The sequence below is a fragment of the Colletotrichum fioriniae genome (assembly GCF_027942845.1).
Source record: "Colletotrichum fioriniae strain IMI 355084 chromosome Unknown scaffold_17, whole genome shotgun sequence".
In the NCBI taxonomy this organism is placed as follows: Eukaryota; Fungi; Ascomycota; class Sordariomycetes; order Glomerellales; family Glomerellaceae; genus Colletotrichum; species Colletotrichum fioriniae.
The window spans coordinates 506,704-526,333 of record NW_027076853.1 but is presented as its reverse complement, the minus strand read 5'-3'; the positions used below and the strand labels follow the sequence as shown (position 1 = coordinate 526,333).

The 19,630-nt window shown below is 54.7% G+C and overlaps 3 protein-coding genes across 3 annotated transcripts; 1 reads left to right on the top strand and 2 right to left on the bottom strand.

Annotated features, from left to right (window-relative positions):
• Nucleotides 1-237: 237 nt before the first annotated feature.
• Nucleotides 238-2,136, bottom strand: GLK1 (glucokinase; the record flags this gene model as incomplete). The annotated part of the gene is made up of 3 exons (XM_053192245.1): nucleotides 238-1,707; nucleotides 1,783-1,862; nucleotides 2,040-2,136. 3 exons carry the CDS (start codon nucleotides 2,134-2,136, stop codon nucleotides 238-240), a joined length of 1,647 nt encoding a protein of 548 aa, XP_053050409.1.
• A 5,206-nt stretch (nucleotides 2,137-7,342) lies between these two features.
• Nucleotides 7,343-8,848, bottom strand: N0V96_011344 (uncharacterized protein; the record flags this gene model as incomplete). Its single annotated transcript, XM_053192246.1, has 3 exons — nucleotides 7,343-7,434; nucleotides 7,488-8,532; nucleotides 8,588-8,848. The coding sequence occupies 3 exons, from the start codon at nucleotides 8,846-8,848 to the stop codon at nucleotides 7,343-7,345; spliced, it is 1,398 nt and encodes a 465-aa protein (XP_053050410.1).
• Nucleotides 8,849-16,014: 7,166 nt separating this feature from the next.
• On the top strand, nucleotides 16,015-18,488 carry N0V96_011343 (uncharacterized protein; the record flags this gene model as incomplete). Its single annotated transcript, XM_065759250.1, has 4 exons — nucleotides 16,015-16,608; nucleotides 16,673-16,777; nucleotides 16,864-18,235; nucleotides 18,289-18,488. The coding sequence occupies 4 exons, from the start codon at nucleotides 16,015-16,017 to the stop codon at nucleotides 18,486-18,488; spliced, it is 2,271 nt and encodes a 756-aa protein (XP_065612147.1).
• Between the last annotated feature and the right edge of the window lie 1,142 nt (nucleotides 18,489-19,630).

Here is a 19,630-nt window from a genome sequence, read left to right as displayed (position 1 = left end):
CCTCTTTCTCATCTGCTGTCCCAAATGACTGGTGGGTTTGCCTTTCCCACACCTTCACCCTTTCCCATTTTCTCAATCCCCCCCCATTCATTCATCTCTTATACTTCGTTCATCATTGGCGATTATACCGAGACCACCAGACGGCCGCAATGGCTGCAACACCAACGATGCCTCCGATTATCAAGGCGGTGTTGGTTGTTGACACCTCTTCGCCTGTAAGACACGCACAAAATGTGATTAGCCAACAGTCTCGCAATGCATCGCAGCGGGAAGTTCATCACGGTCGAAATCGCCCTTTGTCTCAGCAACTCCGGTGACTAGCAACTTACGTTGTTCAGGGATAGAGTCAAGCTCTCTCTTGACGTTCTGTCTGAACTCGGTCAAGACGTCGCCCTCCTTCTCCATGCCAGCTGCCACAAGGGCAATGAGGGCGGCGCCGACTCCACTTCCGTCCTTAGCGATGCCAATGCGGATCTTGTCAGCACCCTTGGGGCCAATGCTCTCAATGGAGCGGAGGGCCTCGTAGATCATGTCCCTGAAGAAAGGGTAGTGTTCAACCAAGCTACCGTCGACACCAACGTCAATGACCTCTTCCGTCTCGTCGTCGAGCTTGCCAGACTGGAGCACAATGGCGCCGATGGCAACAGCCGACAGGCGAGCTGCACGGCGGCCGACGGAGCCGGCAACGGCCTTGAAGGCCTGGGCGTCCTCAAGCGACGGGCTGTACACCTGCATCTCGGACTCAAGCTGTTGTCTCAGGGTAGAGAGCTCGGGGGTGTTGTCGGCAGCGGCAACGGACATGATGGAGCTGTCCAGGCCCCACTGCTTGAACATGCCAGACTGAGCACCGATGCTTGTTGTTGACTTCCAGTCGTTGAAGCTAGAGTTCTGGTCCTTGAACAGGGAAAGCTTCTCGTCCTTGAGCATGTCAAGGATGGTAAGACGGACAATCTCGCCCAAGAACATGCCAGAGACACGCTTCTCAAACATCTGGATGCCAGGGTTGACACTGGCCTTGTCGAGAGCATCATCCCACGGGGTGTTGGGCAACACGTTGAGCTGGTTGTCGAACGAACCCCACTCGGTGTTGACAACCATCTCGCCGGTAGCAGACTCGAACTCGCCGACAATGGGCTTCTTGATGTTGGACAGCTTCTCGAGGTAGGCGCCGTTGGTGCCAGTGCCGAAAATGGCACCCAAGATGGAGCCGGACTTGCCGGTGGAGGTGTAGGATCTCGCCATCAGGGTTCCGACGGTGTCGTTGACGAGAGCAGCAACGCGAACGGGGAGGTGCAGCTTGTCGATCTCGACCTGCAGCAGAGCACAGACATCCTTGCCGACGGCATCGGGAATATCGAAGCCCTTGGTCCACCGGATCAGGTTGCCCTTGTTAATGCCAAGTTGCTGAACGGGGAAGCTGAAGGTGAAGCCCAGGCGGAAGACGTGCTCGTCGCGGTAGCCCTCGGGGGCGCTGTAGGTTTGGCGGCGGCGAATGTGCTGCTCAAAGTGCTCGGCGTGGTGTTCGCGAAGGAAGAGCTCAATCTGCTTGGCGAGGAAGGAGAAGAGTTCCTCGGCGGTCTTGGCGACCATGAGCTCCTTAGGGATGGCGACCTTGCTGTATGTGAGGTTGAAGGTAGTGTCACCATTGAGCTGGACGGAGCACACGCGGAAGTTGGTGCCGCCGAGGTCGACGGCGAGGTACAGGCCCTGCAACAAGTGTCAGTGAGTGGAATCCCGCAAAGTGGGTTTGCGGATGCAAAGCTTCGTTGCTGCGCAATTTACCTTTTCGGTGCCATTGGGCACGCCAGTGACGTAGGTCGGAATCTGGCTCATGCTAGATCCATCCTTCTCCAGGCCAGTTTCTGCGAGATGCTAAAATCAGCTCACTTTTCTTGGCTGCCGAGTGTTGCCGCGCAAGATTTCTTTTTATTTTATTTTTCCCCTTCTTTGGCGCAAACGTTTGGCCGTGACAAAGACAGTTCCCGCAGGTGAATACTTGCAAAGTATACGGGAGCGCGAGGGAGAATGAGCTGACTTACGCATTTGGCCAAGGAATTCGCTGACGGCACGGTTGAGGTATGCATCGGACAGCTCGAACTGGTCAACGACGCGTTTTGTCTCTGCTTCGAGCGCCATTGTGAGAGGTATGGAGATTGGCGGCGTGGTTGGAAAAGGCGCTGGATTTTCGCAGACGGGCTCCTGGAAGATTTGTGCCGAAGGAGAATAGAAGGGAGGAGGCGGGTAGAAGAAGTTGTGAGAGGGGAACAAGTAGGAGCGAAGCTGCAGTTGTAGGTGCGGCGGAAGGAGCTTGGCGTCTCGGAGGAAGAGCTGCGTGAGCTGTTTTGGTACAAAATTAGTCCAAGGCAATCTTTGTCGTAAGAAGATGAGACGATTCTCCAGATAAAGAGAGAAAACAGATATGAGGAGGAAAGATTTGAATTTGGTATTTCGAACGAGGCAAAGCCAGGTAAGGTAGGGGTGAGGAGAGTATGGGATAGTGGGAGAAGAAGGTCGGACAGAGCGAAGGTGAGGAAGTTTTTGGGGGAGCTCTGAGGATGATGTATGTGACGAAATCGCAGTGGAATGGACGGGGGATGGGGTTCAATTGGCATGGGAGCGAACATGGAGCATGGGGAGCAAGTGTGGAGCTGCTGGCTGCTGGTCCCATGGAGCAGGGCGACAGGCATGCAAGGTAGTAAGGTACCTTGTCAGCACTCAACACCACCAGAAAGCAGTGAGGTAATGTCGTGGTGGGGTGACTGAGGTGGCCGGTCTCGTGCGACTACTCGTAGACGCGGTTTTCCTTTCCAGCTCCAAGCCTCCAAGACTCTTGTCTTCCACCTTGGGAAACACGACATTTGGGTAATTGGGCCATCATGAAAGATGTCGCCCAGAACAGCGAAGCCGAGGCCAAGGATACGGAACAGGGACCGTGACCAAGACCCTGCACCTGGAGTTGTCGTTGACTAACTCTCAGTTGATGATTCCCCAGGTCTGCATGTGGGATGCAAATGCCATTGGGTCACATCCAGGCCTTCAAGTCTTCAGGTCTCGAGACCTGTCTTTCCCCCTTCCAGGTGTAGGGCCGGACGGAGCACCAAGCTGCGTGACGAGAATAGGGTCTTCTGCAGCACGACCCAGCATGAGGTGGTGAATGGACTGCCTGGACGGCTACAGCTGCGTGATGTGAGGCGAGATGCGTGGTCGCGGAAAGCTGGAACTGGAACTGGAACTGGAACCTGAACCTTGGAACCAGCTGTAACTGGGGGGGTCGACTGCTGCGGGGAATCGTGCGCCCGTGTGTATCCGTCCAGCACAAAATAGGTAGTGTACGGTATTTCAGCGAGAGAGACCACCCAGACTGCCATAGTTTGGCATGACGACAAGGTACGAAGGCGGCGGCGGCAGAGTCCGGTCAAGTGTTCCGTTCCTTGGCCTTGGCCCTTGGCCCTGCTGGCAAAAGCTCGGGAGCCGGAAGCAGCTCTGGCTGCCTGTCATTGGATCGTGGCATCAAATTCGGCCCCGCCGTTGGCCCCAATTGGGTTCCGGCGAGGCCCCGATCATCGATTGCCTCTCATCTCTCGTGTCGCTCGCTCGATTTTCTCGCCCGTTTCTACCTCACCGAGTCCCCTGCTCACTGCTGTTCGCTCTGGCCTGGTCTGCTGCAGCCGTGCGAACAATACGGCAGGTAAGGTAGCCAGCCGCTTGACCATCCATGGTGAAGATTCACTCAAGGACAGTCTCCGGCGCTTCTCCCGGCGCAAGTCGTCTGCATGCTGCCCCCATGTCTCCTGCTCCCCAACAAGCAGATTCCCCAAAACCTGGGCCCCCGTGAGTCCGCATGATGCCCCAGGGGAAAACTCCCCCAAGTTTGGGACATGGGATAAGGTACTGGGACAACAACCATATCCATACCCAAGGCACCCAGGTGGCCAGGCCACCACGCGCGCGACTGACGCTGACGGCGGCTCACCACCCACTGCACTCGCAGGGCTCTGAGTCTCTGACAGGCGACACTATCGCCCCCCGTCCCACGGTGGCCCACTTCTACGCCGAAGAAGCTCCCGTCGTCATCCACAATCGTCCACGCCCGGGCGGGCCACCGAACATGCCGGAAATGGAGAGACTTTGGTCAAACACAAGACGAAAAATCGAACCGACGGAAAATGAGCGCATGCAACTGCACCACGACGTCGTCGGGAGGGAACAAGGGGGCGGGGACGTTGAGTCTTTTGAGAGCATATGTGGGTTCAGGGCAATGGTTTGTGATTTGGGATCCAGGGTAGGGTAGTGTGAACTGTGTGATGGGTTTGTCTGATGGGAAACGACGGATACAACGAAGGAGAATCTGCACTGCTGCAGAGGTACTTACTAGGACGAGTGCTAAAAACACCACCGAGCAAAGGCCGTACCAAAATGAGGAGACCCCATGGGAGACCAGGAAGCTGCTCCTCCTTCTCCGGTGTCTTGGTCCGTGGCCCTTGACGTGACCATCGCTTTTGTTGGTCTCGTTGTCGACAGTTTCGACGTTGCCGCCATCAACGCCGCCAGCTTGCCTCAACACCACTCCGTAGTTACTCATACCCTTCGTATCGCCTTCGGATGCCTCGTCTGATACGTCTATATTCGATACGTCTTTCTGGCTGACAATATTCTCTCCTCCGGCGGTTGAACTTGACTGCTGCTGCTGGTATTTGATGTCTTGATAATCGACACCAAGACCGCCCGCGCGCCAATCGGCGCCTCGCCTCCGAACGTTGGCCGACAATGTGCCCGGGTTTGACAGGTTGAAAACGCTCGGGTTCTCGCTGCGGGCGCGTTGCTGCACCTCACGGCGAAAACACCAGCGTTTTGCTGAGATAAGGTAGTAATTTGCGTGCCACTAGACGGAAGTCCCAGACTGAAGTGAGGTGACCCGGGACGGGATCTGGCTCCGGTGAAGCGACCGGATTCACCTTGGTACGTGCAAGTGCAGCCTGCGAGACGTAGCGCAGTAACGGTGCGCGGTGTTTGGGGTGCGGAATAATAGCGGCGAGCCGCGACCGGTGGTGCCAGACTGCCAGTAGTGACCTTTGGCGCCGAATTTCTCCCTCTCGGCCCTTTGGAGGAGACAGAACACGTTTAAACGGCCCGTCTGTAATTAGTTTCCCGGGTGTGACGCTGCGGATAGACGAAGAGGACCCAGGCCTGGTGCCCCAATGAGGTCATATATGGGGATCCCGGGTGTGCCTGGACTGGACTCTCGCAAAAGGTGGGAAGACGTCTGCAGGGTTTGCGCCAAATTCTGATGTCCTCGTGTGTCGTTTTGTCGTGGATTCGTGGGTTGCGCCAGGCGGCGGGGGCTAGCGGGGAATAAAAGCAAAAGACGATAATTGTGGAATTATGGGATGAAGAAGAGTACTCCGTACTGGAGAAAAGGAAAAGGCGGAGAGGGGCAAGGCTCGAGAGTCTTTTTTGGCCTCGTGAGGGAATCGTAAACGCTTTGTCTCGTTCAATGGCTCGTGATAGTCGTGCGCTCGTCACCTCAGACCGATGATCAGGGTCCCTCGGTTCTGGGCTGCTGGGTCCTGGATGCTGGGCCTGGGTTCCCGAATCTTTGGGGGGTCTCAAATCTGAGTCGGTCGGGAGATTCCCTGGTGCGTCTTGGTGGTGTTCGACTCAGAGCGTTGGTGGCTTGACTTGGTATTAATAAACTGGGCTCCTCGGCTTGCGACTGCCTCTTCTCTAGTACTTCATGTGCCAAACGAATGTCGCTCGGTCTCTGTCTTCTTTTTTCTCCTGGTGCTTCGCCAGCCAATGTCTGCTGTCGTATGTCATGCGACCACAACGAATTGACTTTTCCGGCTGGTCCTGTTCGAAGGAAGTTGGCAGACGCCGTAGTGTGAGGTGACGCAGTTGCCCAAGATGCAGCGGCCTAGCCCTTTTACAGATCGGGGGGGCACGTCAAAGTGCAGAACCAATCTTGATAACGAGGCGTCCAAAGATGCGTCCTACAGTAACGACCAGCTTCCCGGTTTTCGTCTTGGTAATGATGATTGGTGGCAGCCGCCGTGGTGGCAGCCGCCGTGGTGGTAGTGCGGATAGTGTGTAATCCTGATCAGAGTGTGAAGATGAAGCGCCGTTACTCTGATTTGCTAGCGTAGACTGTCACACAATGGGTAGTCGCCGTCGGACTACTTATGGTTGACGTGGAACAAATTGAAGGCGAAATAGGACGGCCGCTTCTCCAAAAGTGTGGTTTCAGGAGGAAACAAAACAGTCGAACGCAAAGGCGACGGGTCAAGTTCAGGTCAAGTCAAGATGAGACAAGAAGGCAAAGAGCAAAGAGGAGGTTGGCGCGCAAGTCGATCCTTCTTCCCTTGGTCCCCTCCTCTCTGATTCTTTCTCTTCCCTCGTCTCTCTTTCTCGTCAGCCGAGGCGGGTTCTCCTTCTCGAGCGCTTCTGTCGCATGAGAAACACTCCTGGGATTGGATTGGAGGAGGGGGTGCGCTGGATTTGAGATTTGGGTTGACCACTCAGATCGCTATCGAACCGTTGCAGGGTCCCGCCTAACTGTGCGGTGTGAGCTGCAGGGCCGGGGTGCTTGTCTAAAGTAGAATCTGGATTGTTGGAGAGTGGAGGATGGATCTTTAATTGGCCTTGCTGCGAATGAGAGCCGGCCACGGGAGGGGAAGAAAGGTGGCGCTTGGCCGTCTTGAGATTGGACAGTGCCGACAACCTGACTTACGCAACAACGGGAAAGTTGAAAAGAGGGAAAAGGCTGGGAAGCAAGGCCAGAAACAAAGCACACGATGTTCCATGGACCGGGGACGAAGTTACGAACCTTCCAGACATTAAATATTTGGGAGTATGGCAGGAACGGCTCTTTCGAAAGGGGAAGGAAGCTGGGGAGCTGATGAAACGGAACCCCCAGCGTGACCTGGCCCCTGCCTGCAACTGGCAACAGCGATGGGAGCACAGGAGGTGTCTCCCCCACGACATCGCTCCCCAGCATTTGGTTGGCGGTTATCACAAAATACCCGGCACTCAATATCATCTCTAGCTGGGGGGAGCCTCGCACACGAGCCATAGCCTAGATATGATAGGACACTTTGTCTTTTTTTTTTTTTTTTTGTTAACTTCCAGAAATTTCCAGTCTACTATGTGCCATGCTGTATTGCGCAGTAGTTCCGAACACGTATCATCTGCTTTCCCCAATGGTGTCCTTTACCCACTAGGCCATTCATACCATTGATATCGTAATGTTTCCTTGCTTGTCAAACTCCTCGCTTCATTCCTGTTACTCAACCTCACTCTGTTCAGAAGATAGATACTGTGCCACTGATCATCATCCATACCATAACTAGCCCTGGGCAAAGTTCCTCTTAACAATGAAGAAGGACATCATGAGCAGAGCAGCGCAAGTCATGAAGACGGCGTTTCGATGCCCGTCGCCTGTTTCCTGATTAGCAATGATTTTAATACTTGGACTCGTTCCAGTAGCTTACCCTCTTCATCCAGGCTATGCGCCACGACGACAAACACGTTGAGAGGTAGCCTCAGCAAACTGTACACGCGACCACGCACCCCGTCCTCGACAACCTGACTCTTCAGGAACGACATGCTTGGGAAGTAGGCTCCAATGCTGGCCTCAACCATGCACAGCGCCCAAAACAACAGCTTCTCGTTGTCCAGCACGACTGCTCCGGACAGACAGCAGCTCACCACGAGCACGACTAGCATTAGGATAAGCGATGTCGTCTCCTTGGAGTGTGTCTTGGTATAGAGCGAGAAGAAGGAGGACCCAGCCATCATGGCGCACATGAAGCTGGAAAAGATGAGTCCAAAAGGAAGTTCCTCGTCTGAGCCAGCCTTGGTTCGTGCGCTCTTCAGCGCAGCAGACCAGAAGAACACAAAGAGGTACATGGCGCCCTCGAAGAAGGTCGACGTCAGGCCCAATGACAGGATTCGCATATCGGCCAGAATCATCTGGATACCGCTCTTAACCTCGGCGAGTGATGTCGTTGCCGGACCATGCTGCTTTGTTCCATAGTTCTCGGTCCATCCCTTCAAAATCAACCACATGGCCGCCCCGGAACAGACAACGCTTGCCATGAAAGGCCAGACGCGGCCACCCAGTGAGTTGACCAAGATGTCACCAATGACGCCGGACAGGATTGCAACGATGGAGCTGATGGTGGTCATGTTGCCGAAGATGGAGCCTAGTTTGAGGTTCGTCCGCGAGAGACCACGCTGGTTGTATTCCGTAATCAGCCAGGCCTCGAATACACTGTACAGAAGTGTCGTTGAAACGCCACCGGCGAATCGGCCGAGAAATAGGATGAAGAGGTTGTCGGTAAGCATCGTCAGGCAGGTGAGGATGTAAGTAGCGCAGTACGTAAGGCAGGCAAGGCGGCGGCCATATCGATCTGCCAGCTCGCCGGCAAAGGACGCGGAAATGGCGCCAGACACGAAGCCTGCAGCGTATAGAGCAGCCACAACCTTCTCGGGGATGTTCTTCTCGTATCTGTAGATGGCATAGATATGGGGGCCCTGTCCCTAACGTCAGTCTGATTAATTTCATGGTAGTGGTCGCATGGCGCATTACCTGGAGCCAATCCGCTGCCATTGCCAGGGCGTAGACCGGGAAGAAGTCCAGCTGGAATTGGCGGACCGCATTTTGAGATTCGACAGGGGAAGAGAGCAATTGCTGATGCTCAACGTCTCCTCCATCGGAACCCTCCTCCGAGTCGGCCGCCTCCTGCTTCAGCTCCTCGATGACTTCTTGTTCCTGGCGCTTGTACTGCTGGTAAAGCAGATACCCGTTGCCCGCCGCAAAAACGGCCAGATTTATCTGGTAGAAAGCCATTTCGTCGCAAGTGTGACTTTTCAAGTTGTGTAGAAAGATAAAGTCTTGTTCGTCGAACTTGTGGGACGTTGGATCGGTATAATAAGGCTGTCGACGCGGCAAACCAGCATTCCACGAGCCAAGTATCAGTAGGCGTCGCGTATCTTGGGATATCCTGACATTCGTGGTGTCTCAGCTGCCCTTTGGTCGGTGGCGCCTCAGCTTGGCATTTATTGGAGGAAGCTGGAGCGTACTGAAATGATGGAAGAGACAGAGGTCCAGAATCTATGTCGAGGGAAGACTATCACATTGTAACAAGAATGGTAAGGGGCAGTCGGTTTCCTTGGTTCCTTCTCTCCCATCGGCACGGTACCTGCGGACCTGCGTTATCCCAAGTGCAATTACCAAAAAAATCAATCAATCGGCAAGCAGCTGCGACGGCTGAGGCTTCCCTGTCTGGAAACGGATGAGAAGAGGACAGGTTCGTCAACATGGGACGCCATGCTGATTCAGTGGCTTGGCTGCGCTATTGAATCTGTAACGCAGCCCCAACAGTTGTACCTGCCGCGACTGCCATTTTGTGTGTGCAATCTGCCGGTCCCCTAATTCCCCTTCTCAATAGAGTTTGGCTGGCCTGGTATCCTGAGTTTAACCCAAATGCTGCTGCCACCGTGGCTGTTCCAAGCCAGCGGAGACAAATGCAGCGTGTACTTCGTCCTGCGTAAGGACGGGAGGGAGAAAGCTGGGACCAATGAGACGTCGTCCGTAGGTAGCCTTAAGCTTGGCATCCAGCTCTCGGCCCAAGCTCGAACGAGGAAGGAAGTGTTGGTGGCGGACACTAGCCACACTCAGCTGTTCAACAATGAACTGATTGAAGGATACCTGAGGTACTTGCATCGTATGTGTACATTCCTTTCGATTGGCATGTAAGAAGAAGGCGTGTTGTCTCGCGTATCAAGGCCTAGAAAAGGGACTGGAAGGGAGAGAAGCGGCACGCAGACTGGCGAGGAAAGCCTCCCTCGAATGCCCCCCGCACTTATACAGAACTGGTCGAAAGCATGTAGGGCAATTTCACCACCCCTCAGCTGAATCGCAAGTATGGGAGACCGCACATCACATTGGAGGAATTGGGAGAAAGAAGAAGCGTCAAGGGATGCACAAAGATCGCCCCAACTCGGTGTCGAACCTAGATGCGTATTCGACCAAACCATGTGTCTGATGTACCCCCATATCTTGTTGCACCGATACCCGGCTGCCGGTATGTCAGGATACTGCCGGCCACGACGGCTCGGGTTTCAGTCGACAGGTTCCCAGAATTTCCGCATGGAGCGGGTGGGGAGCGATTGGCCGCGGGCCCCGCCCAACGCGTTCGGGAGCAACGGCCGGAGCCCCCGAAGGACCCCTATGGCTCCCTTCCGGGCACGTGGACATATCCCGGCCCACGGCGTCATGGCGACAGCGATACTGGGGACTGTCCACGCGGCAGATACAGTCGACATTCTTCCATGTCCCTGGTAGAAGTTACTCGGACCTGGCCGTAGCCAGTCCGGAGCCTCCAAGCTGCTCCGAGGAACGTGGGCCCACCGAACGGACGGGGCTGGGGGGCGGTGCTCCCATTGAAATTACGCGGATTCGAGAAGCTTAGGTCGCAGTGGGCAAGGCGGAGAAGAGTTGGCGGTGTCCAGGACGCGTGGGACCCTCGTAACAATTGTCCACAGCACGAACAAACACGACGCAACGGGAGCGTGCCAGCGACTGGGATCCGGGACATTGACAGCCCGACCGGAGCGACGGCGTGCCGGGATGGGTATCGGTGTGCCGTAATGGCAAAACTGGCAAAGTGCTTCCAGCCATCAGATCAGTTGAAGGCTGGGGGCCATGGTCGCCATCCCATGGCCCCGGGAACCTAAGTATGCTCCTACGGCACCGAGATCCAAGTCAAACTTTTAGAGGGCTCTTGAGAGTTCACGCACCAAAGCGACGGGGGCTTGGAGACAAGGCAAGACTGGCGCACTGGATAGAAGGGAAGTTTTGCGCCGGCTCGGGGGAAAGCTGCTGAACCCCAATAGCTGTGCGGCTGAGCTAGCGGAGTTGAGGCAGAGGACGGCGGCAAGTAGGGGTGCTCCCTGTCTGGCCTATTACACGACCACGGGGCTTAGCATGGCTGTTGTGCTACGCCTCGCGACGGCTGGTGTCCATTCAGTAAGGTACCTATTGTGGAAACAGGATTATCTCGCGTAGCGTTAGTAGGGTACGAGGCATGGTCCGTAACGAGAGGTCTCCCGCACCTGTCTGTCGATGGCATCCTCGGGTTCAAGTCTTGGTGTATCTCGTAGGTAGTCGTACGAGGATGGGATTGGAGGTGCAGCCTATGGCACTGGCTAGTCTTAAAGCTGGTACTCTCGAGACGGGAAAAGATTGACGCGAGCAAGGCTTCTTGCTTCTTTGGCATTGAGAGCGAGGAAGGGGTGAGGCCTCTTGCATCTGCATCAGTTTTCAATAAGGTCGAGCGCTAAGCGGAATGCTGACGTATTGTACCTTGGGGTTTTCGAACACGAGTTTCTCGTCGAGAACCGAAAGCCCAGTTCACTACGCAGTCATACTAAGTAAGGTGTGTATTGAGCGCTCCTGTGAGGGCCTCGAAGGGGATAAGGAGGGTGAGGACAAGACATTGGATGAGAATGAGTACCTACATACCTTACTACCTTGGTAAGATGCCTTTTGATGTTCTTACTTCCTGCCGTTTGACAAGGCGCGAGCAGTATTGGCAGGAACCCAAGCTTTTCAAGTGCTGACGAACCCAAGGTTGGTACCTTCCTACCGTACGCGCCTACCTTACCTTACCTTACCTTACCTTACTTGCTTCCCTTGATCTGGCGGGGTAGGAAAGAGAGGGGAAGCGTGAGGTGCTTGCCTATCTGTAAGGTAGGTTTCCGTAGGTAGGCTACCTAACCTTAAGGTACCTTACTGTGTAGGTACCTTAGGTCGGTAGTCAAAGTTACACCACCCCCCCCCCCCACGTTCCTCCCCAATACGATTATCAGGACAAAGGAAAGAGCCATGGTTTCGCGATTGATCCGATGTACCTTACCTACGAGCACTTCTAAGGTAGGCCAGATTCACCAAGGGAAGAGCATAGGCCGACGAAGACAATAGCAACGCCTTTCGATTTCTGAATTATTGCCCCCGGCGCTCAAGTTGTCACGACCCAGCCCGAGAGAAAAGCTACCGGCCAGACAAGGTCTTACAGACGGCGAGCTGCAGGTGCGGAAGCCTCCCCGGCGTCAAGGGAACAACATGTACCTCGAGGTACTTGGTGCTCGGTACGGGAGCACCCCTAGGCTCAAATCCCCAAAGTCCTACGCCAAAAGTCCTGCATGGCGATCCTGCTGTGTAGGTCCAGTCAGACTCATCCCTTCCATTGAATCCCGGCCCTGAGGTGCCTTGCTTGCCTGCCTGCCTGCCTGCTTCTCTAATCGCAACTAGGCCTTCAGCGATAATTCTCAGGGTTCGGAGAGCTCACATCCAGAGACACACTCCCTCAGTGCTCGTCATCATAGGTTCCATGGCATTATGGTCCTTGGGCGTTGATAGTGGCCGTGTTCCTCTACGGATGCAGAGAAGGCGAGGTGTGATCCGTGACGCTTCTACAAAGTCCTTGACTGACTTTACCTCCAGGCATCCGATAGCTCCCGCCTGAAGCCCTGGAGTTCCTGTGAAAGGGCTCTGCCAAATATGAACAGAGGTTGCCGGATTTCTGGGTCACAACTCCCCGCAGCAAGGTACCGTCGCAGACCGACGATTAAGTCCATACCTTGTCTTAGTTGTGCCGTTTCCCATCACTTGGCAGAATCGCAACTACGCATCGGGAATCCCGTCCCCAGTTTTCTCCACGAGAGTCACATCAGCATGTTCCCTGCCTCGACGCCTGGCGCTGGCTTGTCAGAGCGTGTCAGCTGTCAGACACCGGCAGGGCTAAGGTAATTAATTGTTTGTTCCTTTGTAGGCACCAAGATTGCGGTCGACTGACTGTCCTTGACGTGAGGTCTTCCACAGGCCGTTCCAGTGTCATGGCTTGCATCCTTCTTCATCAAGGTACAGCAAGTATCCGCCCGGGGTTGAGACATTGATATTCAGCTCAAAATTTGCCGTCAACCTTGTCAGGTCTTGTCATTTACTTGGGGGAATGGGGGTGGGCAGACAAAGGACCCCGACAGACGTCGTCCAATGTTTTGGGGTTTTCTGAGTCTCTGACACGGGCACCGGCGAGAAACCAGTCTCAAGATGCCTCGTGTATATGGCTACGGCCCCCTCCTCCGCCCGGGTCCCAGACGTTGACAACGGCGATGGAAGACGGGACGAAACCCGTCGGTGATCTGATCTGGCCGCAGACGAGACGAGAGCTGGCCAGTCAGGCACTCCAAGGAAGATATCCTTTTCAGCTAGGTATCTCACGATGCTTTGTGTGCTGACATGCAAGTAGTGTGCGTTCTGTACTACTCGGAAGTGGGAAAGTCCTGCAATACATATTCGTACATGGATAGATACGTGTGAGGTACAAACAAGGCCCAACGCAGAACTTTGTGTTCCTTGGACACTTACGGAGTAAGCTATTACGAAGTACACATGGGGCTCCTCCAGTGCTCTGCAGCCAGTCTGAACACGCGCAGGCCAATCCAGAGACAGCATTGGGGTCATTGGGCGCCTTCTCAGCCTTACACTGCCCAGAAAGCGACCCGAGGGGGGGTTCCTCCACCTAGCGCACCCGCAGCTCGTTTTAGTGCCATCAGCTGGCTGCCGGGAGTATTCGTTGGTACCTTAGCAATACCATCGCCGGACCACCGTTTGGCTAAGGATCCCGGTCGAGGTCACTTTCGCAGTTGATGGCAGCGGAGAGTGACATGTGTCGTCGAATGGATTCCCCACCCTAGGTACACAGTTGACAGACATCTTACAGGACTTCCTTTCGCACCTCACCTCAAGGTTTCCTTCCATGTTGGATGCGCCAAAACGAGGGACACAGGGCAGCAAGCAGCCAGGCAAGCACTCATTGGAACTTGGACTGGGACCAGTGCAGCGGCAACCCTTCGTAGCAGCGGCATACAAGGGAAAGGGCGAGAGCAAACGTGGTGGTCCTTTGAATCAAAGTGAGACCGTCAAACAGAACGAAACGAGACGAGACAAGTTAATTTGGCCTGGCCAGCAAAAGGACTGAGAAACAGCTACCTTTTGTAGGTATGCGTACGGATAGATGGGCAGGCACTGGCAAGATACCGATTTGAGAACAAACATACCAGTTTACCCCTGATAAGAATAAACCAATATATCGTTAGGCATACTCCTCATCAGGTCGGCCCATCACATCACATCTTGATTCCTTGATCAGAAAGACAGTAGCTGACTACCTAGGACAACGACCAGCAGGCTGTGGCTTCTCTCCCTCTCATGTCCGCTTCATCTTCTTTACCTAACCTAAGGTAGGTTACCTGAGTGTACCAGTGTGTGCTACCTTCTGCTCGTGTTGCTTTCCATTGCTCTGACGGATTCCATACCTGGGCGCCCGACCCCGCGTCCAGCCGCCAAGCCCACCTCAGCGTGAGCCTCTCTCTTTCTCTTTTTCTTCCAGGTTGTCTCTAGCGACGAAGGAAGGAAGCGTCTCGTACTGCCCACCGTCGCTTTCCTCGTCGCCCTCCTCTGCATGCCTAGCCCGCCTGCCTGCCCTGCTTGCTTCATCCACAGCTCATCGTCACTGTTTCCGACTTCCGAATCTCACCTTCTTCTACACTTTCAACTCATCGTCTTCACTGCTGCCTTTACTACTTCTTCTTCAATCCGCTGACAGCGAGCAACGCATGCTTACCGTCCCGCGCCTAAGCAACATCAAAGTCTTGTCTACGTACGCCAGACGGCTTTCTCACCAAAGGTAGAGAGTAAGCGAGTGAATGGGGGGGAAAAGGTACTTATCCGTAAGTATTCGCCTGTACATCTTGCTGCTTTCCCCGGTGCCTCACAGCTGGAAGTCCTCCTCTTGTTGCTCGTCGTCCTCTTGGCCAAAAGAAGGAGAGAAAAGCTCCCATTCCAATCCACCATCCCAATTCACCATCCCAGTCGGCCCATCCCAGCTTACCTTACCTTATCGAATCCTCTCGCATTTGCTCGCATTCATTCACACGCAGTCTCCTCAACTGTCCCGCACTCTCCCTCTCTCTCTCTCTCTCTCTCTCTCTCTCTCTCTCTCTCTCTCTCTCACACCCTCTCCATCCCCTCCGCTTGCTTCTCTGCCCATTGCTGTGTGCCCGCTGCTACATTACGAATACCTACCTACCTTACTGTTGCTGCTGCTCCTTCTGTTGCACCGATCTGTACGGAGTACTGCACACCTCAACCCGCATCATCCCAGAAAAGGCGGGTTCATTCAAGCGCCCACGGTCCATTGCCCACAGAGAGACGGCCCACGCTGCACGCTCCACCCCTCCACCCCCCATTCCCAGCAAGCACCGCATTCTATTTTCTCACTCCTTCCCACCTTTTTTTTTCTCCCCCTTCGCCTTCCCGCCTTTCGTCTTCGTTTTCGTCCTGTCAAGCTCCGAGCCCCGTTGCAGCAAGCAGCAGCAGACCCAGCAGACCCAGCAGGTCCAGCAGCTGTGAGAGAGAGAAAGAGTCCTACACTAAATTTCTGGTTCCTTTCCCAGACCTGGGGAAAAAAAGGTCTTAGTCAAGTCCTTAAAAGGTTCTTGACTTTTCTGCTGACCTAAGGACCGTGACTTGATCTGCGTCTGACTTGAAAGTCGACCGGGACGGTCCACTGCCTACCACCAAAAAAAATCACCACCCACCCTCCCCCTCCCTCTTCTTCACTCCCCCAACCCCGACACCCCAGCCCAAAAGTCCAAGCCCAAGCCCAGCAGCCGCAGCAACAAGTCCTAAAGTCTAAGCCCAGGCCATCCAATCCATCATCCCGCCGATTATTACTCGAGTACGACCAAGAGCACCACCACCACCACCACTACTCCTCTCTGCTGCTCTGCTCTACTCTGCTCTGCTGCACCGCACCGCACCGCACCGCACACCCGCACCCGCACGGCTGCCGACGCCCTGCAACCCAAATCGATATACCCTCTGCTGGTCCTGCCCACCTTGGGCCCTCGCTTTTCTCCCTCTTCTTCTCCCCGACTCAGTAATCCCATATGAGCTTTTCCAACTCCCGCCTGAAAGGCTTTGGTTTCGGCAAACGCAAGTCAACTGCTAGTATCCAGACACCCGATCCGAACCAAACCCCAAGCCCGACCCCTCCTCCTCAGGGTGGTCACCCCTCCGGTGCCCCTCAAATACCGCAACAGATTCCCGTTCGCCCAGGCTCCATTGCCTCGACATCTTCTACTTCAATCGCTCCGATGAATCAACACCCAGGCGCCGGTAACCGGCCTCCGAGCTACTCGGCCAACTTTCCCCAAGGCGGTCCTCCTCCCATGGGTCGCACCAGCCCAATGACTGGTCAGGGTCCGGCTCGCACCCCGCCTTCTCAGATGGTTGGCGGTCCTCCTCCCATCAACACTGGTGCTCCCGTCGCCGGTTATCCCCCTCAGCTTCCTCCCATCGGCGGTCAGGGACACCCCATGGGTGGTCCTCCTCAGTACGGAGGCGGCGGCGGCAGCGGTGGCTATCCTCCCCCGGGTCCTCCTCAGGGTGGGCCGATGGCACAGTACCAGCGCGGCGGCAGCGCGGCTGAGGTGGAAGGCAACAGCAGGAGTAAGGCTCAGCTGATTGTCGGTATCGATTTCGTACGTGGATTCTTTGGGTCAAGACAATGTTTATCATATGCCGCGTTGCTGACATGACCCACAGGGTACAACTTTCTCCGGTGTGGCGTTTGCTTTTGCGACAAACAACGAAGCCAAGGAAGACATTATAACAGAATGGCCTGGCGCTGGTTCATACACGAAGCAAAAGGTAGGAAGCGAAGGAAGACTTACGGCCCTCAGAGATAGCGCGGTGCGTTTTGCTCTTGTACTATGCTGACACTCTTTCGCCTCTAGATTCCCACGGTTCTCTACTACGATCAGTACCAGAAGGTTGTTGGCTGGGGTCCCGACATCGCCGATGCCCTCGCTCCCACTGGATACCCGAAGCCCGGCGTGCAAAAGGTCGAATGGTTCAAGCTGCAGCTCATGTTGTCCGGCAACACATATATCGACCCCATTAACTTGCCTCCTCTGCCTCCTGGAAAGTCCGAAATCGATGTTGCGGCCGACTATCTTTTCAAGCTCCGCCAAGCTATGCGCTCGGCTCTGCAAAAGACACTCGGTGAAGTATTCAATCGTGAGGAGCGAAACATTCGTTACTATCTCACCGTTCCTGCCATTTGGAACGATGCAGGAAAGGCCGCCACCAGAGCCGCCGCTATCCAGGCCGGTTTCCTGAGAGACGAAAACGACAACCGATTGACGCTAGTTTCCGAGCCCGAAGCTGCCGCTATTTTCTGCTCCAAGACGGGACTCTTGAACCTCAAGGTCCACGACGCCGTGCTAATTGTCGATTGCGGTGGTGGTACTGTCGATTTGATCGCGTACGAAGTCGAGGAGGAGAACCCCTTCACCGTTGCCGAATGCACGGCAGGATCTGGTGATTCTTGTGGTTCAACAGCGCTAAACCGCAATTTCAGCAACATCCTCCGCACCAAGATTCGCAAGATGAAGCTGCCCGACGGATCCAAGACGGCGGGCCGCGTGTACGCCAAGTGCATTATGGACTTTGAGAACCGTATCAAGGCCGATTTCCGCAACAACGGCCAGAAGTGGGCCGTCGATGTTGGTATTGAGGCCGAGTTCCCCGAGGCCGGCATCGAGGAGGGCTACATGACGTTCACCAACGAGGAGATTCTGCAGTGCTTCGAGCCCGTTGTTAACCGCATTCTCGAGCTCGTCAGAAACCAGATCATTGCCATCCAGGCCCAGAATCGGACGTTGCAAAACATTCTCGTTGTTGGTGGATTCGGTGCCTCCGAGTACCTCTTCCAGCAGATTAAGCTCCACGTTCCTCCCCAGTTCCAGTCCAAGGTCGTCCGCCCCATGGACTCCGTGGCCGCCATCGTCAAGGGTGCTGTTACTGCCGGCATCACCGAGCGTGTCGTCACACACCGTGTTGCTCGTCGTCACTACCTCATGGCCACCTTGCAGCCCTTTAAGGAAGGATACCACCCCGAGGCCTACCGCGTGCCATCCCTCGACGGCAAGGATCGTTGCAAGTTCACCCGTCAAATCTTTGTGCAAAAGGGCCAGAAGGTCAAGATTGGCGAGCCCGTCAAGGTCTCGTTCTTCCGTCAAGTTGCCCCTGGCGCGACGCTCATGTACGAGGACATTTTGTACGCCTGCGACGACGATGTTTGCCCTGAGTATACTAAGGATCCTCGTAAGTTCAATGACGGATTTTCCACAATTGACCATTACTAATCTTGGACACAGGCATCAAGGAAGTTGTCACTCTGACCTCGGACCTGTCGCGGAAGAACCTCGAGAAGGACTTTGAGAGAATGGACACACCACAGGGCACATTCTACCGCGTCTACTTTGATATTTACCTGACGCTCGACGGATCCGAGTTCAGCGCAGAGCTGGTGTGCCAAGGCGAGGTCATGGGTCGCTGCAGAGCGCGCTTCAGGTAAAGACGGGGGTGGAAGGAAGAGGGGAGAGAGAGAAAGAGAGAGAGAGAGAGAGATTGATAATGTTTGCTTGCTTGCATTGGGCATTTCGTTTCCATACACTCGGATGATACCTCGAAAAGGTGATGGGGGCCAGAAGGACAGCCCCGAGGCTAATAATGGCCGAGAGTACATATCACGAAGAGACCTCCCAGGAACAGATGACTGGAAGACGAGGGTTGGATTTGGGAGGGTTTTATGACGCGGAAGGATTATGGCCTATTGTCAAGTGTTGTAGACGCACGACACTCCCCACCTGGGAGAAATCAAGATTTTTTCAAAAGACTACAACTTCCTGACGAGGTCGTATGGAGATCCACCCTAGTTTGGGGGAAGGTCGTATGCAAACCTGATGAAGCCATTCGCCCTTCATCCCAACTACCCAGATCCTGAGCTGATTTAATGTCCTAGGATTTCCGTAGGCCCCTCGTGCCGGGGGCCGAATTTTTATTTTATTTTATTTTATTTTTTTGGCTGTGATTGCGAACTATATGGGAACTGCATAGATAGGTATATATATCTAGCCAGCTTTTAAGCAAATCTTGTTTGGCTCGACCAGAATAAGGCAAGACTTGCCAAGAATTGTGTTTTGAGAACTGGTAGCGCCACGTGGAATGGAGTATCATGGGTGCCAAGCTATCGGTTCTCGGAATGAAAACACACCCTGATCCTGTATTTGTGAGGGACCCTGTTCTCTATCCTGACGATGGTTCCTGGTCAAGTTCATAAAGCTTAAGAGCAACGTTGCGGGGGCTGTGTCGAAAGATAAGACAGCGATTGACATAATGTATAGTCTTTGTGGCGAGAACAGCGAGAGACTACTTGAGCGGCTGACCAGTCCTAACATGCTCTGACTCAGCCACAGCAACTTCAATGTGTGGAGACTGAGTTGCGTGCACTGGCCCAGTTGGTAAATGGCGCGGGGGGAGCAAGAGCCAAGCAAGGAAGGCCCTGGTCGCTGACGAGCCGAAGGTAGACCAGATCAACCCCGGTCAGTGCCGGCGGGAAACCGGGCAGCCAGTTGCTCCTGCGTCATCGTCTGAACATGAACCGCTGGGAAGTTCGACCCAAGGTCGGGCCCTGCATCTTGCACCCTTCGAAAACTG